This window comes from Leopardus geoffroyi, chromosome B3 (genome assembly GCF_018350155.1).
Source record: "Leopardus geoffroyi isolate Oge1 chromosome B3, O.geoffroyi_Oge1_pat1.0, whole genome shotgun sequence".
Classification (NCBI taxonomy): Eukaryota; Metazoa; Chordata; class Mammalia; order Carnivora; family Felidae; genus Leopardus; species Leopardus geoffroyi.
This window is the reverse complement of record NC_059337.1, coordinates 99486438-99513834: the sequence shown is the minus strand read 5'-3', so window position 1 is coordinate 99513834 and position 27397 is coordinate 99486438. Positions and strand designations below refer to the sequence as shown.

Here is a 27397-nt window from a genome sequence, read left to right as displayed (position 1 = left end):
ATGAAGTTTATTCTGAGACCTGGGAAATGCAACCTCTTAACTCCCTAGTAATCACCGGAGTCAACAGCACAGATTACCAATGTGTTGGTATTCTTTGGATTCCCTCTGTTGTAAAAGCCCAGAGACCACAGAGCTTTTCATATATTATTTTGGAACAGAATGCAGTGTGACCTCTTGGCATATGGCCTAAGAATAAGCTCCCACTGTTGAATAAAGTTGGGTTAAAAAACAACTTTTGTTTTTAAACTTTTTTAATGGCAAAGGCATTCTCCCCCTTCTAAATGCTATGGAATAATTCTTGTGATCATTTTCTACCATAAGATCTCAGACAAGATGGATCTAAATTAAATTTAAGAAAAATACACTCTCTTTCTGTGCTGTTTTTTTGCTAAGAAAAGGGCTTTATTGTAAAAGTGATGAAGACTTTAAGCGTGAGTGAAATAACTGGCATCAGGCCAAAGCTGGCCCAGAGAAACTTAATTTTGGGTGTTCTTTAGACTGTGAGGGATCTCTAAGTAGAAGAAAAGAAGTATGTTTTCTTTAGAAGAAAAAAAAAGAGATATCCGCCCAAATCTATCTACATTTACCCAAATAACAAATACAATCCACACCTTTATCATTCCTTCATTGCCCTAATCGCGTAAGCCCCCAAATGCACTTGATACTACTAGGCGTGGTAACAGACAAAACCCTGCCCTCTAAGAACTGAAAATTCTTTGTCATTTTACCTGAGAACCTATAGGGGTTCTCGAATTCATTCAGGCTCTAAAGGGCTCCCCTTACGGTCATCTAAGCAAGAATCTGCTAAAATGCTGGCAAAGCTGATGAAATAAATAAACTTCTCAAGGCGCTATAAGCTGGCCATTTAGGAATGTGACCCATCTGGCACATGATGGGCTCTGCACGTAAGTCGCCTATTCTTACAAGTTCCCTTGGCGCTTCTGTCCCATCTCGAGTCCTCCTACTAATCATGTCAGCATTGGAGAGAGGTGCTTGTTATCGCAATGAGTCATCGTGGGGAAGAAGGGGCAGCCTGGCAGCAGAGGAAGCCCATACACCTGGTGGTTATACACCAGTTCTCTCCAAAGACAAGAAAGCAGTTTGGTGGCAGACCGTGCAAAATGATTCATGTTCTAATGGCTACTTAAGATGCAGTGGCATCCCCAAACTGGGTCTCATTTAGTTAGAGAGATAGGTTTTGAGAGAAATTGATTAGATGTGCAAGCTTCTTTCAGGTTTTTTCTTAAGAGGACAAGTATTTGTGTTTCTGTGAGAAAGCTGGGGTCTGAGAGGTCGAAATCTGTTTCAGACACGGACCTAAGGATATGAATCTGCATCCAAATGTTCATGCAGATATCCTAAATCTAATCCAATTGAATTATAAGAACTACCACAATGGGAATCTACAAAACAAATGGAAGACATTGAAATAGGCAGGGGCGCCTGGGTGGCTCAGAGCCTGGAGCCTGCTTCTCATTCTGTCTGTCTCTCTCTCTGCCATCTCCCCACTCATACTCTATCTCTCTGTCAAAAGTAAATAAACATTAAGGAAAAAAATTTTTTTTTAAAGAAATAGGCAAATGAGCACAGTAGCATTTTGGGGGATCAGAAGTTCGTGTGTGTTAAATGGAATAACCCTGGGTGCCATGACTTAAGATGAAGGGCTAACCAGTAGAGTTGAAGCCTGCTCTTAGAGGCCCCAATCCCTGCCTTCCTCTTCCTTACCGTGACTCATTCTCCTTTTCAGGGGCCCCAAATGTATCTCAGCAAAGCTCCCACAGGACTGGCTGATACAATCCTCAAACGGAAACTTCTTTCAGGGCGCTTAGGTGGCTCAGTTGGTTAAGCGTCGGACTCTTGTTTCAGGTCAGGTCATGATCTCACAGTTTGTGGGGTCGAGAACCGCGTTGGGCTCTGTGCTGTCAGCGTGGAAACTGCTTGGGATTCTCTCTCTCTCCTTCACCTTCTGCCTCTTCCCCGTTCTCCCTCTCTCTCTCAAAATAAATAAACATTAAAAAAAAAAAGAAGAAAACTTCTTTCTCCTTTGTCGTTCCTGCTGACCCAGACCTGGGGTCCTCTCAGCAGTCAATAAGAGAGACTGGAGACATTTCTGTCTCCAACCTTTATTGTTACTTTAATCTAAGGAGTAATTGCACTGGAAAAAATTCCAGATTCCAAGGTGCTCGGAGTCGCAGATAAATCTTGCCCTGCATCTTCATGTGGTGGCTTTTTGCAAGGATTTTCAAAGCAAGTGTGGGGAAACGTTAAAGAGACTGTACTCGGGGATAGCTAAATGATAGGGATGACCTCAGGTATTTGGGACAGGTGCTGGGACAGTGGTGAGATGTGAGGCGGAACACGGCCCTGAATCTGGAGAGGCTCAGCCCTCGAATCCCATTTTGCAGGGGTCTAAAGCCCCAACTGATGGCAGCTACAGACTAAGGGGCCAGAGGTGGCCAAGGCACCGTGTGTGCTTCTCCCCCCCAACACTGCCATACCTTCGTTCTCCTCCAGCTTCCGGATGTGGCGCAAGACAGGCTGCAGATTCATGTAGAGGCGGTGGCTGTTACTCAGGAGCTGGAGGAGGTGTCGGGAGCGCATGGGGCACCCTGTGTAGTAGATGAGCTTCCTGGCGGAGGGCAAGCCATCTGGCAAAATCTCAAATTTCTTACCCTGTGGAGCAAAAGCACAAGTCAGCTTTTGGAAGGTAAGTCTCTAATTTGCCAAGGTCCCCTTCATTTTCTCTTTAGTAAGGAGAAGTGCAGATTCAAAAAGAGACGTATAAAGCTGCATTCAAAATTCAGCGAGAGATAAATTGCTGTTTTCCTTTTCAAAAAGGTCCCAGGACAAGGATTACCAAAAACTCAGGGAAGTGTCTAGCCAGGGTCATCCGGTCGACACCGACCGGGTATGACGGTGGAGGAGTATCTTTGGTTTCTCTGGCTAGTCAGGCCATTTATACAATGGAGAAGAGAAGGGCTCATCATGAAAGCATCTTCAAATGCAATTCCAACACCCTAATTCAGCAAACAAGATGACATTCTAGAAGCGTGATGCATTCAAATATTTGTTAAACACTAGGTACCAAACACTGCTAGTCACCAAGAAAACAACAGTGAATAGGACAGACGAGGTCGCTACCTTCACAGAAATACATTCTGGTGGGAGAGATGGCAAATAAACATAAATATATAAAATAACTATAGTTTGTGATGAACTCTGAGGAGGAAATAAACGAGGAGTTATAAGAGCAAACACTATAAATACCTTTTTAGGGTTAAGAAAATACAGAAAACTTCTTCAGCTGGATAAAAGAGGGAGGCTGGGTGGGGGGCACCTGGCTGGCTCAGTTGGTAGAACATGAAATTCGTGATCTCAGGATTGTTAAGTTCAAGCCCCACACTGGGTGTACGGTTTATTTAAAAAAGGTGGGGGGGTGGGTGGGAGGGGATAGGTGGAAGCTAGAGGGACAGCTCAAGGGATGAGACAGGAAAGAGAAAGGAAGAGATATAAGTACCGTTAAGTATTTCTATCAGAGATACCAGGAATCTCATTGTTTAAGTTTGGGATCATTAACATAAAGTTCATTAACATAAGCTGAGGGTGAGAGTGGCAGTTTTTTATAGTTATGGAAAACTGTAAGTTTATTTATTTTGAGAGAGAGGGAGCACACAGGCATCTGAGCTAGGGAGGGGCAGAGAATGAGAGAAAGAATCCCAAGCAAGCAGGCTCTGCACTGTCAGCACAAAGCCTGGCCTGGGGCTGGACCTTACAAAACTGTGAGATCATGTGACCTGAGCTGAAATCAAGAGCTTAACCAACGGAGCCATCCAGATGCCCCAGAAATGGAATTATCAATTCCTTCACCTTTCCTATGAAAGAACAGGGCAGCAGGATTGCATAAGGAATACTGCGGACACAATGATTCTCAGCCAGAAGGGAGAAGTAAAGCAGAGAGAGGCATCTTCTAACCACACACTTAAAGTCAATAAAAAACAATATGGCTCTGTGTATCTCGGTTGGGAATGGATTTTTCACCTCTCGATTTTTCATTTTAAAGGAACCACCAGTGGATCCCAATGCTAGAATGGTAATAACTGACACTGAATGAGCACTAGGCAGGTATTGACTCATTTAATCCTCCGAATCAGTCTATGGGGGAGGACCAATTATCTCCATTTGGGAACAAAGAAACCAATGCACAGAGGTTAAGTAACTTGCTCAAGGTCACACGACTGGGGCAGGACTGGGCTGGCTGTGAGAAGAATCATCTGGGAGGTTCATTAAAATAGATGCCTAGTCCTCAACCCACACCCTCTGAATCAAAACTCTCTTAGGGGAGGAGGATGAGGCCCAGAAATCTTTATCTAAAACCAACTCCTCAGATGAGACTGATGCAAAACTAGATTCAGGAACCACTGTGTCCAGGACCCTTAAGACACTCAATTTCATAAATGCATTTTGTGTCTACTCAATTTGGGACATGACTGGGGTAATGGGCTAATAATTTGCTTATTTTCATACAGCTTAGATCCTTTCACAAAGGGCCTAAATGAGAGAGAGCAAGTGAGGAGGAAGCAGGTAGGGCCCCATTTGATGTATGAGTGAAGTGAAATCAGATTGAACTGGGCCCAAGTAATTAAAATAATGTAAAGTCAGGAACAGGTCTTTGACTTCACAGGGCAGTATGGAGTCAGAATGCAAATGCTCTTTGGCAATACAGCCCTTTATTTATATAGGCCATCTTCTTTATTTGTGTATGTGTACAAATCCTTATCTTCCTCCTTTGTGTATTTTTTTCCAACAATTTCTGAACAAAGAAAAAAATATGGATTTTAATGACCACCAGATATACATATTATTAACTGTAATTCTTTGAACCCTGCCCCAAACCGGATAGAGCCGGCAAAGTAGAGAAACAGCTGGGAAAAATCATGAATTTGCTCTTATAACAAAAAAGAGGATACTATTCTCAATATTCTAAAAATAACACCATTTTTTCCCTGTTAAGAATTGTAGACCTTTCTTTATAATGATGAGTTTCAAAGAGTTAGATATTAATAGAAACATCTTTTTATATCACTCTTTATTCTTTGCTCAAAAGAAATAACTTCCAAAAGAACTGGCCTACCCCCACGCCAAGAGTAATTTATCCTGTGATTATGGCTTTCCGTTTTCTGATCCCTCTGATGTAGGCTTTTGAAAATCATTCTCTTTGCTGAAGTCATCTTGCACATTCCCCCACTACATTTCTTCTGCAACTAGAATAACTTAGGATAGCACGGTGGGGACCAGACTCACAAATTAAATAAATAATTTCTTTTGCTGTAAAATTCCTTAATTTTAGATTCATGACCTATGAGTGGCAACGAATAGAGCACATACATAAGAATATAAGAAAGTGAGTTGTCTTCATTTTCAACTTTTTAAAAAAAACATCAGCTTTTGTGCCTGTCACAGCATTATTTTTAAAAACAAAACAGGGAACAACGAAAATCCACAAAAACAAACAACTGAGCAATTTTTCTTTAGTCAGTTACTTTAAACTTACCACAAATACCAACTTTCCAACATTTGTCCAGGGGAAATCATAAAGTAATTGTTTCTCTTCATCTAAATTCTGTGGAAAAAAATTTTAATGCATACAGAGTTACTGAGGAAACTGCCAGACACTTTAAAATGGCTCTAACTTCTCTCCCAGAAAACTAAAATACAGTAATTAAAATCTGAAAGAGGTCCTCAACTCTCTTTGGAGATGTTCAGACAGTAATTAAAAGATTAGTGAGACAATTCTGTAGCTTTGGGTTCCTGAGTGACTGCATTAACTGGCCTTTCAAAGCAACCTTTTCCCTTTGAGCCTATCCATAAATTTAAATAAAAAATCCAAAAAGACTCAGGCATTGGAGAGATGAGATAAGGCACTCAGACTTTCATAATTGGATATTGTGCCTACATCAAGATAAGAGATTCTTATATTCTCCCTGGTCTCACAGAAAGAGGGATTCTCTCTTTCTTGTTGATGGCTGTGGTATAATACCATCCCACCTGCAAAAGCGTGACAGGGACAGGGGACAGGCTGTATCGGAAAAGTGTAATGAAAATTAAAATACAGTGGTCTGCCACTGTATTAAGATGTCATTTTTTTTTTCTTTACACAGTTGTAACGCTCCAGAGGAGCATTATAATCAGGATATTTAAAATCAGTAACACACAAAGAAAAATGTTTGGATGTTAATGATCTGTTAGTGATGAACCTGAGCCAATCTTGGGCTTATTACTTTCTATTCTAGAGGACTTATTACTGTCAAGGTTTGGACTGTATCACTTCATTTATCCTACATCATCCCCATTTGTACTAGACAAATAGGAAGTAATGGCCAGTCGATGGCCAGAAATGAACCAGTGAACCTGTCCAAGGACCACACAGGTACACTGTCAACATGAGACATGGCGGATGCCACTTGACACTCATTTCTCATTTACTGACCTGAAAAATCTGTATTCCCCGCATGGTCAGTCCAAGCATCAGAGAAGCTTCAATTTCCCTTTTATCCTATAGAAATAAAATCGTATGAAACAGTAGTGGTTTTTTTTTTTTTTTGTACAATGGACAATTAAACACCAAAGGGAAAAAACAGGAGAAATCTGATTAGAAAATTTTTGATTTAAAATAACTTCATTCAGGGGCATCTGGGTGGCTCAGTCCATTAAGGATCCGACTTCAGCTCAGGTCATGATCTCACAACTCCTGAGTTTGAGCCCCACATCAGGCTCTGTGCTAACAGCTCAGTGCCTGGAGCCTGCTTCAGATTCTGTGTCCCTCTCTCACTCTGCCCCTCCCCCTCTCGTGCTCTGTCTCTCTCTCAAGAATAAACATTAAAAACAAAATTTAAATAACTTTGTTCATCTTTTTGCATCCCTAGCTTACCATAAGCTTTAAGAAAATCATGAGCACATACACATGAGCAAGGATATATTCTACTTTTTAAACCACTGAGATTTCAAAGGATTAGTGTTTTTACTATATTATATACACTTTCATATCTGACAATATTCTAAATACCGCCATCGCTGAAAACTCTAGTAAACAATACTATTTTTGCTGCTTATTTATTTATTTATTAGTTCTTTTCCTTTTCTCAGATGTCAAAATCTTGAATCTAATATCATAGATATATTCTGAGATGCATTAGATTTTATAGGTTTCAAACTATGTAACTCTCCTGCCTCTGAAGCCAAAATTCAGAAGCATGCCTAAATATTTAAGACTGTCATCCCATGAGGATAAAAAACTGTAAAAGCTTTATATTCAGTTTGTTTGGAAAGAAAATACTTATTTCTAAAAAGTTCAATTGTCACTTGCCAATATGATATACATTCTACCAGCTAAACTATAAAAAATCAACTAAAATGAGTGTAGGGGACAAAAACCCCTGAAATGTTCTCTGAATTTTAAATGTACTCTGAAATTTGACCACATCTTTGGAGTGCTCATATGTAATAATGGGATATAAGGTATGAAGTTCAAAATAGAAGATAAATAAAATCACAAAGTAACTAAAATATTTTCATTATGAAATTCCTCAATAAAAATAAATGAGTATGTTTAGTGCCAGCGTTCCCAAGAATATGGGAAGAAATATTTTTAGAAAATGCATCCTCATCTGGTATAGTAAAGACAAGGTATGGCCTATTTTCACTATTTGGGCTGTTTTCTCCAACTAATATGTTTTTACATCAAGAAAGGCACATACAGTATAGGTTCAGCAGGAGAAATCAATCTATCACTGTGAGTTTAGGTCAATTTCCTCTTCAAGGCTACTCTGATTGCTTCCTGAAATAAGATTGTGCTCATAAAAATGCTGGCTGTGCAGGCACAAGGCATGTACTACTGGGAGAGGGACACAGAAGTTTTTCTCCCCAGAATGTTTCCTGTCCTCTGTCTACCTTATTTCCACTTTACGAGCAGTTTTAATGGCTGCCACTTGATTTCTCTAAAGAATGAAAACTCCGCCCATGAGGTAACAATATCTATTTCCCCACTTCATTCAGTTTCATTATTATTAATTATCTTGCTTTAAGAAGATAAGAGAGTCATTTTCTTTTTTTTAAATTTTTTAACATTTATTGATCTTTTGAGAGAGAGAGAGAGAGAGAGAGAGAGAGAGAGAGAGAGACAGAGCACAAGTGGGGGAGGGGAGAGACAGAGGGAGACAGAATGCGAAACAGGCTCCAGGCTCTGAGCTGTCAGCACAGAGCCTGATGCGGGGCTCGAACTCATGGACTGTGAGATCATGACCTGAGCCGAAATCCAACACTTAACGGACTGAGCCACCCAGGTACCCCAAGAGAGTCATTTTCTATGCCATGTAGAAGTACCACATCGTAAGCAAATAAAAGGTAAATCATTTAAGCAAAAGATAAATTCCTAACAGGATTCTTTAAAATACTATGTTTCCCTAACAAGTGAGAAGCACTTGGTATTTATTGAGCACTGATTAATGTACCAGACATTCCACCTGGTTATTTCAGATTCATTACATCATAGAATTTTCCCAACCTCGTGAGATGTATTGAACCATTCCCACTTAATAGATGGCCCAGAATTATAGTTCTATTTGCCTAGGATCCCATAAAAGTGGTGATGCAGGGTTTCTGATATCTGACTCTAAAGCTACACTCACTCCTTCTTATACACCATTCGTATTTCCTGTACATTTTAAAATATAAACTGATTGTCAAATGCCATTTATTTGCATTTTCTCATATAAACTGAGGTGTCACAAATGAAATCACTCAAGGAAACAAACAACTCCGTCCTTCAGGAATTTGGCCAAAGAGATCTTAAAGAACTCAATTATGCCTCTCAAGGATGACAGGACATTAACAATTTCATCTCTTGGGCACAGAAGTGAGAAAACAAAAAATACCATTCTTTGGTACCTAATTACGTTTTCTGAACCAGACAAGAAGATCATCCAGTAACATATCCAAACTACAGCCTAGTCTCCAATGGTCTAGTTATGCTAAACTTACCACAAAGGGTATAGTAGTAATAAGAAGCACATTAATAACAATGATAATGGTAACAACTTAACATCATTCTTAACATGTGCTGGGCAGTATTTTTATCCACGAATTCCTTTAGTCAAGTAGACCTGGGTTGAATCCTGGCTCTGCCCCTTGCTAGTTTTGTGGTCTTTGGTCTGTTTCCTCATCTGTACAATGAATATTACAGCTTCTATTTTATAGAACTGTGAGGATTTAAAAAAGAAAATAAAGCGTGCCCCATAAAAACAATACTCAGTAAACACTAGCTGTTGTGGTCGTTCTTCTAATTAATGGATACAGTGCAAGTACGGCTTCACTTAGAGGAACATTAAAAATTACTGATCAAAAAAGTTGCAAATGTTAGTCCCCAAGGCAGAGATGCAGATTTGGAAAGGGGAAAAATAACTATTTCATAGTCACTGAAAAGCCAGACTCACGATTTGAAGCCACTTGGCATCTCAGTATTAGAACCATTATAAAGGGACTCTATCAAGCTCCCAGGCCTGAGGAAAAGCATCATTAACTCGAAGACTGAACTACCATGAGAAACAGTTCACATGAATCCTTTTTAAAAAAAAAAAAAAAAAGCCCACTAAAAAATGATATGACAACTTTTTTTTTTTTTTTCAACGTTTATTTATTTTTGGGACAGAGAGAGACAGAGCATGAACGGGGGAGGGGCAGAGAGAGAGGGAGACATAGAATCGGAAACAGGCTCCAGGCTCTGAGCCATCAGCCCAGAGCCTGACGCGGGGCTCGAACTCACAGACTGCGAGATCGTGACCTGGCTGAAGTCGGACGCTTAACCGACTGTGCCACCCAGGCGCCCCGATATGACAACTTTTAATAAAAGCTTCTTCAAATCATGAAGGTATTTTGTCTTCAGAAGCTGCAGACTTGGGTGCCTAGGTGGCTCAGTGGGTTAAGTCTCCGACTTGGGCTTAGGTCATGATCTCACAGCTCTTTAACGAGTTCAAGCCCCACATTAGGCTCTTTGCTGTCAGCGCAGAGCCTGCTTTGGATCCTCTGTCCTCCCTCTCTGCCCTTCCCCCACTCACTCTCTCTCAAAAATAAACAAACATTTCACAACAACAACCAAAAGCTGCAGGCTGACTGCAGTTTTGTACCTTATACAATCTGTAGTAATGAACGGCAACATCATCCAGTCGGACGGCCTCTTTGATGTATTTAAGATGAGCCTCGGAAGCTGTTAGCGCAAACTGATCTTTGTGCATGTTTGGAATGTGCTTCAGGATGTAGTCCTTCCCTCTCTTGGAAACAACCTGTTGGAATACAATGGGTATGCACTGCCACATCTGTTGGAGTGATGGGAGTCCTACCCTTGTCCCCCAAATGATGAAAGGACAAGGACCTAACATAGGTCATGGAAACTGGCTAATTTCCACCAGGAAATTTCCCACTTGTATTCTGTTTTCACCATCTGTTATGTTACTAGGCTGAATCAGCTAGTACTAGAAGCTCCAAAGTCAATTTAGCTGTATATCTGAGAAGAAAAATCACAAGAAATGAGAAAAATATGTTCTCTTGGCTTTAAACTCACCAAGAAAAAAAAAAAAAAACATGCAAACTTGCAAAATTTTGTACACATCACTGTTTATACTTGCAAAATTATTGGTACTATGAAATACATCTACTGTCAACACATCTTCAGGTTCTGGATCCTACTTAACTCTTCTAAAATTACAGCCACAGAGTGGGAGGTTCTAAATGTTAATCCAAAGAAGGCAGGGGACTGGGAGGAATTTTCTGAAACATTTTTGGTTTTTGCATAAAAGGCTGATGTGAACACTCTATTTGAGTATTTGTGAGGAAACAATTTCATTCAAACATTCATTGCAATTCACTATGGCGTAGTTTTTCAACGGACAGTAGCCTGGGCCTTTCAATGCCCAAAACATATAGTATCCAGCAGCTGCAGGCTAAGATTAGTTAAAAATCTTAGCCAAGGGGCGCCTGGGTGGCTCAGTTGGTTAAGCGTCCGACTTCAGCTCAGGTCATGATCTCACAGTCCGTGAGTTCGAGCCCCATGTCAGGCTTTGTGCTGATAGCTCAGAGACTGGAGCCTGCTTTGGATTCTGTATCTCCTTTTCTCTCTGCCCCTCCCCTGCTGATGCTCTGTCTCTCTCTGTCTCAAAAATAAATAAAAATATTTAAAAAATTGAAAAAAAATCTTAGCCGATTTCATAAGGATTATAAAACATGGAAAGGATTATGCAAAGAGAGCAAAAAGAGTAGTGCTTAAAATCATCAGAATAAAAAATAATTAAAGAATTTTTAGTTTTAAATGTTTTTATAGATATTGACATTTTGTTTCTTCCTATTGTTTAAACATGATAGATTGCTGGCTATTTAATATTGCTGAGAACTCAAGTTACAGATTTTTCTTTCAGACTCCTTTTACATGGAGATCACCTAAATTAGTATTTGTTAACTTTTCTCGGCTCAAAGAACACACAGAAAATAATATTTGCAAGGGCACTGAAGTAAGTGGCTTTGGTGATCTCAAAGGTTGAAGAAACTTGTATCTCAGTGCTCTGGAAGCTATGGCGCACTGACTGGGAAGATCTGATTTAAAAGACCGAGATTCAGCAAGTTACTGGATATAAACATAGGCTAATTTGGGTTCCACAGACACTGATATGTAAAAGCTTGATACCTTTTGTGGTTTCTCTTTAACAACCGACATGCTGGCAATCAGTCCACAAAAATTTATATTGAGCACCTCAATGTGAAGTGCTGAAGAGACAGAAAAGGTGTAGTTTAAGCCTGCCCTTTAGAATATACTAATAAACAGTTCACTGGAGGCAAAAGATAAACAGAAAATAAGATGTAAAACACTATGCATAGCGGGGGCTTCTAGAGCCCAGAGGAGGGGCATTGAGTACCTAGCCAGTCTGCCCAGAAGGAAATACATCTGAGCAGAGTCTTGGAGAATGAACAGGAGTTGGCCAGGTCAAACAGGGAGAGGGGTTCTGTTGGCTAAGGGAACTTCAGGAAGAAAGGCCAGAAGTGCAAAATACCACAGGGCGTTTGGAGACATAGGGATTGCTGGATGTTGTTAGAGCATAAAATTCAAGGTGCAGGACAACCTGAAAGGAAGCTGGAAAGGCTGGCAGAGATCAGATCCTGGAAAGTTCCTCGGTTATGTATGGGAGCCTGGCTTTCACTCTGTAGGTGAGAGGGAAGCCCCTGAAGATTTAAATCAGGAGCAAAATCCACTCATCCGCAAGCTCTAAAGACAGAGGCAAAGACAACAAGCCCCCTCAGCAGTGCTGCTGAGTGCTGATGAGAGCTGGAACCTGGGGGACGGGAGCAAGGACGCTGGGGAGGGCACATGACAAACATTCAGGAAGTCTACCACAAGGAAACTTCAAGAGAATTTGATTTCTTAAGCTGGTGACGGGTAATCAAGTATTTTATGTTCTAGGTTGTTTCGGTTGGTTTGGGCAGGGCAGGGAGAAAGAAGGGTGATGGGGAGACCTCTGCAGGAAACTCAAGTTTCTGGGTGACTGGGTGGATGGCAGTGCTACTAGCTGACATTAGGGACACAGAGGCAGGAATACATGAAATCAGGTGGGAGAAAGATGAAGTTGACTTGGGACATTTTGAGTTTGAGGTGCCTATGGGTAAACAGCTGTCTCATGGACACAGAGGAGAGAAACAGATTTGGGAGCTACTGGCACATAGGTGGTTGTTAAAAAAAAGAAAAGCATTCGTTTGGAGGAGATCTCCAAATGAGAGTGGTTCTATGTCAAATGCAGCCGAGAAAAGAAGTGGAAAGTGTCCACAGAATTTGGCAACTTAAAGGTCACTGGTGACCGTAGGGACAGCATGAGGAGTGGAGGGGAGCGTCGGGGACAGAAAGCAGATGGAATTGTGTTGAGGAGTGTATCTGGGAAATAAGGTAAAAAAATCAGATTTTCAACAGAGGCCTGGAGGAAGGGTGGGCACAGACATGGGCAGGGTTGGGCGGAGAAAGGACAGTTGAGACAGTTCGAATAACCTAAATTTGCCTGCTGCCGTAAAGGCGTGGTTCCTCTCTCGAGAGTGGAGGAGATGGCGGTCAGGGCAAAGTGACTATTTAATTTGTTTTCTCAACATAGGAAAAGCTGTGAATGATCTTACTTTTCAAAGTGTAATGTTTTTCTCCCTTCAAAGGGAGGAAAATGATGCTTGAATTAAAAGTAAATAAGAAAGTAAAGACCAAGCACCTGCCAAAAGAAGGCTGGTAATTTCCAAGTTCCATCACATTTAGGATGGACAGAAATCCTCTTCCCCTTTAACTGGAAGGAGCAGATCAAATATATCAAGAGATCATGTGTACAATGCTCTTAAGTGTTAAACTTCTATCTGGGCATCATGAAGGGTTTTACTGGCCACAAACATCTGTGTTCCCATTTCTTGAAGCAACCTGAGTAGCAGCATAATGAACTAGAAATGTGCTAGAGAAAACACTTTAAAACTTGAAAACAGTGCCTACCCAAGATGGGAAGTAAGCCTCCGGCTCAAAGTATTTTCCATAGTGCTTATTCCTTTTGAAGTTCCCAAGATCAGCCTGCAGGGCAAAGGCTGCCAGCAGGAAATAGGCCTCTTCTCGGAGCACACACTGAGAATGAAGAACTTGTTTTCTCAGGTGCCAGTAATAATAGTATCTTGCTGCTCTGTCACTAGGAAAATAAAAGAAAACAGAACTCACATTTGATGGAACAATCCAATGGCGTGTAAACAGAACCCAAATCCTGCTATCCATCTGGTGACAAGAGCTCTTCTGTTTCTGTTCCCTCTTCCTCCCTCCACACTCCTTGAAAAAAAGTGGGTGGGGGGTTGAGGCTAATACCTGATTGCTGCCTCACCCAGGTTGCAGGGAGGTAGGACTCCAAGTCTGACTACCCCAACAGGCAAAAATAACATTTCCTGAGGCCTATAACATTTAATTCATTCGGAGAATGGAAGCAAGATCTGAATCATCCATTCCAACATGGTAAATATTTCACTGAAACAAGTGTTACTCTAGAAGCCTAGGCGTTTGTTGTCTGCGTTAAAGTAACTTTGCTGCAATAATGCGGCACATATGACAGAAACAAGGACAAATCTGAGGGGACAATCCTGGCTTTAATGTTTTGCTCCTCTGTTTTGTTTTGTTTTTCAGCTCAGCACATTACAAATGCCCTAAGGTCCTTATAAAAAAATTTCTGTTTAAATGCCCATTAAAAAAAACTATAGTGTTTTGTTTTCTTTCTCAGAATGAACTGGAAAAAAAAAAGCTTGCTTTAAATCTCTCTCTCCCTCTCTCTCTCTTTTTTTTTTTAATTAAGTGGATGTTACTTTATGGGTGTGGTTTTATAGGAACATGTTATGACAGTCATGATACTCCTCACAGATGGAAATCCTACTAGTGCACTCATTACAATCCGTTGAAGTCAGAAATAAATATAGTTCCCATTAAATACATTGAATAAGAAGTGCTGACTGGGGAAAAACATGGTCAAGCTCCAAAAAATGTCACAGGCAAATGGGATGCCTTTGTGATCAAAGTAAAAATGCAAGAAAAAAAAAAAAAAGTGTGTGTGTGTGTGTGTGTGTATGTGTGTGTGTGTGTGTGTATTTAATGAGCTTACTTGCCTCCCCTATTAGTTTAAGTCAAAGGTTTACCTGAGATTTATAATGCATTAGCTGATGACAATAAAAACATGAGTTTATTTTAACTAAGATCATGTTTAAGTATGATGAGTTTAAAAATAAAGCATTTATGTAATTTTTTCCCCATGGGACAGAGTACTTTTCAAGGCATTTCTTTTTATAATGCTGACCACACAGTGTTTGGACTAGTTCATCCCTGGGGAAAAGAGCAGAAGTACAGGGATGAATTAAACATTCATTAGCCCCAGGGGGTTAATTTGTGGCTAAATAATGTATTTTCCTTCTTTTCAGCACATTCCATACTTAGTAGGTAAATTGAGCAAAAATTTTACATAAACTCCAAATAACTAAGAAAGTTTCTTGGCCTTTAGAAAAAATTATTTATGGGCTAATATTCTTTACTTTTTAATTTACATATGGCAATAACACAAATATTAAGAGCAGATCTCACATATAACTTATTAGCCAAATGTATCTTTGTATCTTTTAATGGAGTTTCTCAGAGTTTGAAAGTAAATAAGGAAAACAGAGTTCACATTTCTAGTATTTTCCATCAGCATTTTCTATCCATTAACAAAACCAACTCTGAAAGCTTTCCAGCACTGAATCCTCCTATGCAAATGATAAACTGAGCTTTTGAAATGGTAAATTCTGAGTCTGTATCAGTAGCATAGAATTGCTCATGCACCCACCTCCAGAAGAAGAATCAATTACCTGCCCTTGCCAAACTGCATCTAAGATTCTCACAGGATAGCTCCACCGGGTGTAATCTTAGCTTTAAGGCCCCTGCCAAGAACAGAAGCAAGACCCCAAAGGTGGAAAGAAAACCAGGCTATATCGACCCCATTTTTACAGGAGAGAGTTCTTGCTGCTGCCCTACTCCCCATCTCACCACCAGAAAAGAATACAGTCCTTTAATTAATTTCTCCATTCTTCACAAAAGTGCTAGTTCCTTCTTGAATGAAATATCTTCTTTTTGGTGAATGACTGGTTATCGAAAATGGGGAGTACAGACAATGTGAGGCAGTGACATTGTTACCATTTTCACCAATAGTCTAACATTATCATTCATCCATTCATTCATTCATTCCACAAATATTTAGAGTGCTTACTGTGCCTCTTTTCTAGGAACTGAGGATACATGAGTGTACACAAAGATTTCTTTTAAAATCCTTGCTCTTTTGAAATGTGTATTCTAGCAGATGGAGACAAATACACACAAGAACTTTATATGGTTATGTTAGAAGGTGAGTGCTTGTGGAAGTGAAGGTTTAGAGTCTCTCCCTGTCCTCATACCTGATCAATCTGCCATTTTCCACATAGTACTGCACACGGAAGTGAATGATCATAGGAGGTCCAAATTGGTCAATACCCTAAAACAAAGACACATATAAAAAGAAAGCTATTTTTAGTAACTGCAAAACGGGTTTTAAACGCAACAAAATACCATTATTTACAAGATACTTTTAAACCTTGAAAGGTTTTATCTACTTCTAATGGGGCTGGGTGGTGGTGGTGGCTGGGCAGAGGGTAGACAGTTGTCCATTATGGATATTAAGTTCATACAAAACTGGGAAGTTATAAAGCATCATCATGTATTTGATACTCATTCACTGTAATGCCAATGACAACATAAGGGAAGATAAAAATAAATGCCAGTGGAAATTTCTAGTTGAGATCCAGTTCCTCTCTCAGCTCTATCCCCTGTGGTGACCATTTGCTCCTCATTACAAATGTTCTCTTGTTCCTCTGACATTCCACATACCAAATTCTAATATGCTGTTTGTTTATCTAGACTTTAATGTTCCTTACTTTGTAGTTAGCTTCCAAGTAGCCTTCCCGTTTATTCCAAGAATTCTTAAATACAAATCAGAGGATCTAGGATTAGACACTGGGGACTTATTCCTGATTAATATGGTGGAAACACTAGGCAAATTCCCTGTGAATGATGCCCCATGTAAATGGAGTTGATGTTTATTAAATAAAGGCACCAGTATAATAAAGTAATAAAGTATCAAAGGTAAGTACAGTAAAAGTAGATTTAAAAATTAGGAATAACTTCTAGAACATCAGTTTTGATGGCTAACATAGCCACAGAAGAGAAGCAAGTTCTTTTTCCATGGTTCTCGTTTCAAAGTATTATCCCCAAATTACTAAAAAGTTATCATCCAACATGATTTAAACAGATACCCGAAATCTATCATATGCTATAAGCTATTAATATTTTATTAATGTGACATTTTAGAACTTACACATTTCCCTTTTCCATTCTCTACTTCATAGTGTTTTTATGAATTAAAATTTAAAAAATTAAATATTTTTCTAATGTCTAATAGCTAAAATAAACCTTTTAAAAAAATCAAAATAGTTTTGCTCATAAATGTAATCTCACCCAAGTGACTTCGTATTGTCGTACCTTGCTGGCCTCTTTCTTCCATTCTTTTGGACAGTATTTATACAGCTTTTGTGACAACTCCATATAGACATGTTCATTATCTGCACATTAAAAAAGGAGGCAATATGATAAAGAAAAGATGATTTTTTTTTAAAGAAAACACACACAAAAACGGGTTCTTTAAAAAAGCCTCACAATTTGTGAATGTGCTCTGAATTCACATACAAAACGTGAACAATCAACAAGATACTAAAAGACAAAAAGTTGGCTAGACATTAATGAGATTCTTTATAAACTATTTTGCATTCGCAATACAGAACACATCTTATTAAAAATATGTAGTATTTAGAAGAAATACTAGCTTCAACATCCTGCTTTTACTAAGTTTCTATGGTCAATCCTAATGCATAGCCAAACTTCCAACTCTGTGCTTACTTGCTCTTAGAGAAACATGCTTTTGCTTAGCTCACAGAGGACTCCTGTCATAGCTGCAGAATAATGAAACAGGGCAGAAACACCATCCTAACTGCTATGTAAGAAATGAGACAACATTGAGGATAATTGCCTATTTCCAAGTGACGGGTCTGACCCACGCTTTGTGAAGAACATCCTTTAAGACAATTTCTTCTCTGTGTTTTCCACATAAAACACACCCTGGTAAAACACACTGTCTTTGGACTGATCCCATGGAAAGATGAGAAGAATCTCATGCAAAAAAAAAAAAATAATGCTAAAGTATTTCTTCAAGGAGATGATGTTCTTAAGATGAACAGAAACCATGATTGCTAAAAACCCATGTAACAATGATCTAAACATATGAAGACAAGCTGTTAAAAAATATTAAAATTTTCAGATTTCCCCAAGAGAATATTTTATTTTTTTAAAAAAAATTTTTTTTTTTTTCCAACGTTTATTTATTTTTGGGACAGAGAGAGACAGAGCATGAACGGGGGAGGGGCAGAGAGAGAGGGAAGCACAGAATCGGAAACAGGCTCCAGGCTCTGAGCCATCAGCCCAGAGCCGGACGCGGGGCTCGAACTCACGGACCGCGAGATCGTGACCTGGCTGAAGTCGGACGCCCAACCGACTGCGCCACCCAGGCGCCCCCCCAAGAGAATATTTTAAAAGAGAGATATTTCACAACAGAAACCTTCAGCATTCCTATCTTGTACAAAGTTGTAAATCTTTTTAAAATAGTTTAGTCCTTTTTCTCTAACCATCACTAAGGCAGCATCCTCGTGGAAAGCTCTGCATAAAAATGTACTCACTCTGGAAGGGAAGGGTGTCTCTTTGACTTCTCCAAGGATAACAGACCTGACTACACTGTCACTCCTGACTGAATGCTGGAGATGTTTGCTTGAAAAAGAGCCATAAGAGAACAGGAAGGGTAGAGTTTCTCTGTCTATAAATGGCATATTAAGCCAGCCAATTTGAATGAAAGGGATAAGAGGTCCCAGAGACCAAAACAAAACAAAAACAAAACAAAAAAAACCAAAAGGATGCTACTTAAATCCACTTATCAGATCAGCCAAATTATCTCCCATATCTCACATGCTACCAGTTAAACATGAAGTGAACAAGACCAGACAACCTTCCTGTTGAATATGGTTTGTGTTTGGCTTGAATTCCCATCTGAAGAAGCAATATAATGAACAGAATGGAGACTGTTCAGCCTAATAGCACATACTTTTAAACTACCACCATATCTCTGCCATCTGACAGTCTGATCATGGCTTTATATTTTAAGAATTCTAAAGCATATATCAGAAGTCTGCAAAGTGGGTGAAGAAATCTCCAGCTGACACCTGAGAAAACTGAAGTCGAGAGAAGTCAAGTGACATTTCTAAAGCTACCTAGCTAGCTAGTGGTAGAACTAGAATTGGAACAAGGTCATCTGCGTCCTTTTTCAATGTTCTTTTGCCACACTACAATCTCTCTTTTAAAAAAGAGATCTTGGGGCGCCTGGGTGGCGCAGTCGGTTAAGCGTCCGACTTCAGCCAGGTCACGATCTCGCGGTCCGTGAGTTTGAGCCCCGCGTCAGGCTCTGGGCTGATGGCTCAGAGCCTGGAGCCTGTTTCCGATTCTGTGTCTCCCTCTCTCTCTGCCCCTCCCCTATTCATGCTCTGTCTCTCTCTGTCCCAAAAATAAACGTTGAAAAAAAAAATTTTTAAAAAGAGATCTTAAAAACTCATATTTTGAAATCTAAGGAAGCCATAAACTGGTTTTATTAGACTGACTTGTTAAACAACACAGATCAACAATCTGGCTGTCGTGGCAGTAAGAAAGAATTAATTTTGAGTTTAGAATAAAAGAAACAATTTTTAGAATCTATAGAGCATCTTATTTCTCCCAAACCCTTCCTTGAAAGAATGACGGAGGGATGTACTAATAGAAACACAGAGCTAAGCATCTGTGCTTTTATTGCTTTAACTACTACAGGAAAAAAACTGAAGAGCAAATGGTTGATTCATTGGTTCCTGAGGTGTTCCCTGCTCCAAGCTCTCTGGCTTCTCCAAAAAGACAGCTGAAGATGGTTCATATTTTGGAGGAGAAGGGCTGATCATGATACACTTTCTAACTTGGCAGATCTAAGCTTTTTATGGTATTAACCAGATTCTCAAGATGTCATAAGCCTTTAAATTTAAGCCGATTCCAGTAGTAGAATATGATTCATCTACAAGTATAAAATGTAATTAAATACATTTCACAAAAAAAAGTATTCTTGAAAAACTGAGCAAAGATAGAAAAGGTTTTTTGCATAAGGGTAAATTAGAGAAATTTAAACATATGACTTGAAAGAAAAAGCTTATAAGGAAAGGCTGCAGGTAAACCCTGGGAACTTAACTCTAAGGTATTATGGGAGTGGGCAGGTGGAGGAGGCTTCATGTGAAGAAAGCCTTCACATAAAGTAAAAGTAGAAACTGATCCCCCATCTTTAAGTCTTATAGTCTGATTGGAAGAAAAGGAGAAGGTGTTAAGAGGGAAAAACAGGAAACAAGAGCAAATTAATAGATCACTTTGTTATACTATATGGTCAACAGCAAGAAAACTTGAATAGACGAAAGCCATTTTTCTTATGCCTAAGTTTTTTAATGTCAAAAATTATGAAACAAATTACAAAAACATGCAAGATAATTTCCTACTAGCTACAGCTGTTCCCTGAGTGCAAGGAAACAAAAATCAAGCATGGTTCATTAAAACAGAAAAGAACAAATACAAAATTTAGACTCCTGAAAAGAAACCGATTTTTAAGTTCAAACCATGATACACGGCCTAAAATTCTAAGTCTTGTAAGAAATACACAACAGTTAAGATCAAAACACAAATAGTAGACTAAAAATGATAATGAATTTATGGGTATTTTACCAATCACAATCTTATCACAATACGCCCAAATCAAGTCACAGCCAGCTATAAAATATCACTTCCTCGGTGACAGCTGGCTAAATCTATCAGAGATGGGACTAAGACCTACTTTGTATAACACTGAGTCCAAACAGGTGACAGTCCTTTAGCCTGAGTAGGTCACACACCTGGACCAGCAACTGGTGACACAGAATTTTAACCTGTAGAGAAAAACAAACAAGCACACAAAAAACACAACTTGAGACAACAAGTCACTCAAACCCAAATACTGAGCCACAATCAGGCAATTTAATACACCCTGAATATATGCCTTGAAAGGACAAGCCGACACTAGCAAAACCGCTGTTGGTTCATGGAAATTGCTTTAATCTGCGTTGTGTTTCAATACTGATTATCACAATACGAATTTTTACAACATGGCAATAAAGTACCAATGCAATCTTGTACAAGACTCATAAATCTTATGACACATTGACGAGGCCTTAATTCTAAACCCATGGCGCATGGTAAATATTTCAGAAGGTACCCAAAACAGCCTACTCAGATTATCAGAAGCATGAATTAGGCAGGTATCTTTACAAGGAAGGTTTTCTTCTTGATGGTCTAAGCAAAATACTTAGATATTATTACAATGAGTGAATGAGTGAATAACTAGCTTTTATTTATCTTAATTTTATTGTTTTATACCTTTTAAGTACCTAAACAAGGGTCCTTTCTAAGTCCTAGTATAATTCAACCATAAAAAATCATATCAATTTGGAACTCTGAATAGGCTATCCTGAAAAGTCGCATGTTGAATAACAACATAGTCTTTAACAGACACAGTTTTAATGATTTCTCCAATATTTAATAAAGTATTTGGGGGGGCAGTAATTCTGTTGGGTCTGTCTCATTGAATTCAGAATCACTAAAGCTTAGAGCTGACTTTAAGAGACCATACAGGTCAATTTCTTCATGTTATGGATGATTTCTTCATGTTATGGTCAATTTGTTCATGTTATGTCATGTTCTTCAGTAGGTTAAACGTCCAACTGGTGATTTCAGCTCAGGTCATGATCTCATGGTTCATGAGTTCAAGCCCCACAACAGGCTCTGTGCTGACAGTGCACAGCCTGCTTAGTATTCTCTCTCTCTGCCCCTACCCTGCTCTCTCTGAAAGAAAGAAAGAGAAAGAAAGAAAGAAAGAAAGAAAGAACGAACGAAAAACCCACAAAGCTTAAAGTCATATAAGCTAGTAATGGCAAAAGCAGCAACTCACAACTTTGCTCATTTAAGTATTAAAATATTTCCAAATGTGTATTTTAAAATATATACAACATGACAGTTTATCATTTCAGCTATATATATTATGTGGGGCATTTGTCCCTCACTTGTACTATACTTGCAATGATACTGATGCCACTTACAGTTTTAATGATAAATTCTAAATTAACTCTGAATTCATGACTTTTTATCATACCTTAATATGTGACTCAGATTCAGAAAATAAGAGACCCCTGAAACCCCTTGATAACTGAAAGCCAAACAATGCAGAATGGTGATAATTCCAAGTGAAGGTTTGCTGCTCTTTCCACATTATTAAATGGCAACTAATCTGAAGCACCTTATCTAACGGAAAGAGCAAAAGGTATTTATTTAAGACCAAGAGCACCAATTCCACTGCTTAGAAGCACCAGGAACTCAATGAAGCTGGGATCGTGTCTTATCTTATTTTTAAGATATATAGTTGGCACTCAGTAAATGTCTGATGGATAAAAGCAGGTGTCTGATGCCCATTTGGGCCTCTTGCTTTTGTTCTGTTCCAGGACTATGGGCTAGTCTCTGGCCCACTGAGCACAGCACTTTATGAATGTGCCACTGAAGAATTTAGGGAAAATGAAGAATTGCACACTCACAAACACCACTGGGAGACTATATTTGCCAATAGGAAATCATCCTCTTTGTTCATTTAAAAAAACTGTGTATTTTTGAGTTCTATATTGTCCTAATTCTACTTTACAAATAAGCTTAACCAACATGATAAAGTAAGGGGAAAACTATCAAATGTTATATAAAGTTGAAATACACACTGCAATTTTGAGACTTAAGATGCCATACCATCTAGGATACCTTTAATCCTTAGTTTTTACTGTATTTTATTTTTTTTTAATTTTTTTTTTTTCAACGTTTATTTATTTTTGGGACAGAGAGAGACAGAGCATGAACGGGGGAGGGGCAGAGAGAGAGGGAGACACAGAATCGGAAACAGGCTCCAGGCTCTGAGCCATCAGCCCAGAGCCCGACGCGGGGCTCGAACTCACGGACCGCGAGATCGTGACCTGGCTGAAGTCGGACGCTTAACCGACTGCGCCACCCAGGCGCCCCGTGTATTTTAAAATGTTATAAACAAAGCAACTGGGATAAAATGTGATAAAAAGTTAGCAGAAAACTTCCAAACCACAAACTATACATAAAACAAACCATGTTGTAACTGTAACTGTTGTTCAAATAATGCTGTACATTTCTCCCATATATCCCATATACTTATTATTTTTCTGCTAATTTAAATCAAGTATTTGGGGCCTACTGATAAAGCTCTGTAACAACTATGGAGTAAGTAGTGTTCTTGTTTAAAATTGTGGCTCTGAAGTCTTACCTTCTGTGAAAAAAGGCTTGAGTTTTTTGTATTTGCATATTATGAGTCTTGAAGGCTACATTTTAGCTGATTGTGAAATTTTTCAAGTTCTTTAACCTTCAGGAGCAATGGAGCTTTAAAAAGTGCTATAGGGTATATGAAGTATTAAGAATAAGAATTAAAATATTATCTAAAAATATCCTCTATATGGACCTTTTTAATAAAAAAAAAAAAAAAAAAGCATTTGGTCCTAAATGTCAATGGTTATTGAGCAAGCACATTTAAAATATATTCCAGGGGCGTCTGGGTGGCTCAATTGGTTAAGCATCCAACTTCAGCTCAGGTCATGATCCCGTGGTTTGTGGGTTTGAGTCCCGCATCGGGCTCTGTGTGGACAGCTCAGAGCCTGGAGTCTGTTTCGGATTCTGTGTCTCCTCCTCTCTCTCTGCCCCTCATGCTTATGCTCTGTCTCTCTTTCTCTCAACAATAAATAAATGTTAAAAATTTTTTTTAAATATATTCCAGAAAAAAAAGAATTGTTTACCATAGTTTTAGTGAACAAGTATAAACTCTTGGCCACTATTTATATCACTCAAAAATTTTGTGGCTCTTACATTTACCATAACTTTATTTCCAAAATTTTCCAAGTTTCCATATTTAGTATTTATCTGATGATTAAAATCATTTAAAACAGCCCCTACTAGTTCAACCTCATGGAGAAACTCGAATGATCAGATACTAAATATATCTCACATGTAGAAAGACAACATTCTATCAACTACACGTCAAGGAATAAACCATCTTTGTGTAAAAAATATTTAGAAATGATGAAAAAAATGAAACCATTGATAAAACTGGTTTTGTTACAGTTAATTTGCTATGTTATAGCCATACAAATAACAATTACTATTTTATGAATGCAGAGATAACACTTTGAAGGAAAAGGCAGAGCTCTGGCAGTCCTGCACTGGTTTTCCAGCAATGAGGGGCCTCCATACTACTTAACTGAGTCCCTCCTCCCTCCTTTGTTCAATCACTTGCTAGAGAAGGGTCTGGACATGACAGAGGGGTCTACATGCCCTGGAATAAGAAGATCTCAACAGGCCCACAGGGGGTTCGGATTCTCTATTTGAGTTTCATTAACAGAGCTCCCAAATGAAATGCACAAACATAGCTCAAAGAAATTAAAACAAGCACTACTCTGTTAAGTGCTCACGTACTGAGCAATGCTCAGCTGAGATTTTAGGACAAGTTAATCTCTTCGAAAATTCTAGCCGGCTCTCGGTATTCTTCATGAAGCCAGATTAGTCTTCCTTCCACTCACCTGAGGTCAGTAAGGTTTTGTTCCGTATCCTGTATGTGCGCATAGACGCACACATGAACACAAGGATATACAACCCTCTGGGTGGGAACGTATAAATGGAACTGAGAGAAATTTCTTAACTTCTTACAGCTTAGGCTATATGCCCTGGATTTTGAATTTTAAAAAAATTTAGTATCTCTTTATATAAATGTATATAAAAACTGAAATAGCATATTCACCTGTATAAGCAAAATTACATTTTATATATTTTGACCATGACCACACTGAAAAAGATAAGCTGCCAAGTTTTATTAGATTAAAAAAAAAAACCCAAATGTTGTAAAAATGATAGCCTATCACTTCACATACTCAAAAACAACTTTGGGTACCCTGAATAGCAATGTTGCTGATGAACAGAAATTCTGCCCCACAGATGATAAAATTCATCCAAGAGGTAGGTTTGATGCTCAGACAATTCCTATAAGCAAAAACGAGGTTATATTAGTAAATCAAGAAACTAAAACCCAGAAACTGTGGTGGTTGTCAGAATAAAACCAAAATAATTACGGTGATAAGCAGAGCCATTTCCTGTGTAAATTTTGTAATGAAGCTATTTAAATGCCATATATATTCAGTATAACACTTAGAAATATTCTTTTATATAGCAATTGGGTTAACAAAGAAAACTAAGGGGTGCCTTGGTGGCTCAGTAGGTTAACCATCTGACTTTGGCTCAGGTCATGATCTCACAGTTCGTGAGTTTGAGCCCCACACTGGACTCTGTGCTGATAGCCTGGAGCCTGGAGCCTGCTTCAGAGTCTGTGTCTCCCTCTCTCTCTGCCTCTCCCCTGCTCATACTCTGTCTCTGTCTCTATCAAAAATAAAGATCAAAGAAGAAAAAGGAAAAGGAAAAAAAGAAAACTAATTTAAGGCATTGCACTGAGGCAATATTTTTCCTAATTCCATCTGAATACAATCAGTAAAAGGAAGAATATGAAAGTCGATAACAGGGAGAGGAGCTGAAAAGTGCTAGGCATGATTCTGATTACCATAAAACTGTTTGGCAGTGTCTACCAAAGCTAAACACAGGTATCCTTTATGATTCACAGTTCTGCTCTTAGGTGAGGCTCAGAAATGTATACACATGTGCATATACATAAAATGCTCTTAACACTTTTACTCATAGTAATAGCCCAATACTTACAACAACCCAATATCCATCAACAATAAATGGATAAACAAATTGGGCATATTCATACAATGGAATATTACATAAGAATGAAAAAGAATTAGTGTTATGTGCAATAACATAAGTGAATTTCATAGGCCAAGTTGACTGAAAGAAGCTACATATAAAAGAAAACATACCATGTAATTCCAGCTGCATGAAGTTCAGAAATAAGCAAATTACTCTATAGGGGAGGGAATACTTATTACCCTTTGGGTAGAGATGACTGACAAGGAGAAGTCATAAAAGATCTTTCTGGGGTGCTGGAAATGTACTGTATCTCAAGCTGGATGATGGTTATAGGGGTGTATACACTCGTAAAAATTCTCTGAGCTGCATGCTTATGATTCCTATACTTTGCTGTATGTAGATTATAACTCAGTTTTAGAAGTTAAGAAAAACAGTACCATATTCCTCAATGTCCAGGTCAACTAAGAGAGTTACCCTTGACTCATGAACCATAGCAACAGCTTAGTGCTCAAGTGCACAGCCTGTCCTTAAAATTGGCTAGACTTAGGCTACGATTAATGATCAAGATGCATATTAAGAAGCTAGCAATTATTACCATATCATGTGTGTGACAACTCAAAAACATTTAAAAAGCAACATCATATTATAGATTAATAAAAATTTATATTTCAAGACACAGTTTTAAAATAGCAAGGTGTTTGTTTTTCTATAATATAGTAACCAAAATTCTGTAATTCCACCCCCCACCCAGGTGAAAGAATATTGAGGGCAGTCGCTCTAAAGCCATAATTCAAAGCTTGTAGACAACTTTAACCCCCCAATTCTGTCACATTATTATTAATGGTCTCATTCTGTAGCGCTCTCACCCTTCACCAGGTAATAACTTGAATGTGGCCACTGGTGGGAACAGGACATTCAAACATTTCTCAAGTCGAATCTACTTACATTTATGATGATGTTCAGAGATTCATCGTTGGGAAGGAAGATACACACACTCCGGCGGTCTTGCATGACTCTGTTGTTGTGGAAATTCAATTTGTTCATCGTGTTGTGGGCTCTCCAGTGGTCAGGGCTGGGCTCCGAGTCCTCGGCAATTCCTCTGGTTCCGAGCACTCGAAAGCCAAACTCCGTTCCTCATCACACGCCCTACGGGAGAAGCAGCGTGATGTTCCACTACGTAGGTTTCATAGCTGTAAAAAAGCCCAAAAGCCAGCCATAAATGAAGGCAGTGAGATTGGTGAGGAGAGACAGGGACATGAGCAGCAGCACAACTGTTTCTGTTGGCACAAAGACAGCACGTCTCAATGCGAGGGCTGCCTGCTTTAATAAATGAGAACTCACTGAAATTCATTCTGTATTTTGCCCACTATCAACTCTTTCAAAACTTTCATTCATCGTCATGAATTAAACATAGAGCCAATGAGCGCCTCATACATTCAAGGCTGTGCTGTGCACTCCAGGGCTCACAGAAGCAGAGAGAGCCTGCCTTTGAGAAGTTTCCAGTCTCGCATGGGAGATAACAAAGGGTTCCATAAACAAACAGAATGACAAACCAGCAACAACAACAAAATTCTCAATCTTTTTTCCCATCGCAAACTCAAATAAATGCCTTGGCTCTTACATCACATTCCTTCTTTAACTGCTGTGGTCTGGCTTTCACTTCCTTCACTTCACCACCATGGCTCTGCCAAAGGAAGCCAGTGACCTCCAGACCATCAGCAGAATCTGGGATTCACTTCAACCGATCTCTCTCTTACCAAGGTTAAGCCCTCCTGACAACTTTTTTTCTCCCTGAGGTTTTATGGTGCT

General features: G+C 39.0%; 1 protein-coding gene across 8 annotated transcripts in view; it reads right to left on the bottom strand.

Moving 5' to 3' along the window:
• Positions 1-27397, bottom strand: part of FRMD6 (FERM domain containing 6) — a 240516-nt gene that overhangs the window by 13011 nt on the left and 200108 nt on the right. For 3 of the 8 annotated variants that reach the window (XM_045450953.1, XM_045450952.1, XM_045450958.1), the window contains 9 exons: positions 26534-26778; positions 20583-20673; positions 17105-17208; positions 16009-16085; positions 13553-13739; positions 10179-10334; positions 6488-6553; positions 5552-5620; positions 2499-2673 (listed from right to left, as the gene is read on the bottom strand). In XM_045450953.1, the coding sequence (XP_045306909.1) occupies positions 2499-2673; positions 5552-5620; positions 6488-6553; positions 10179-10334; positions 13553-13739; positions 16009-16085; positions 17105-17208; positions 20583-20673; positions 26534-26632 (1024 nt within the window). In that variant the 5' untranslated portion in view covers positions 26633-26778. Of the gene's footprint in view, positions 1-2498; positions 2674-5551; positions 5621-6487; positions 6554-10178; positions 10335-13552; positions 13740-16008; positions 16086-17104; positions 17209-17302; positions 17322-20582; positions 20674-26533; positions 26779-27397 lie in introns of those variants that run through there. The other 5 variants (XM_045450954.1, XM_045450955.1, XM_045450951.1 and 2 more) reach the window with 5 other exon arrangements.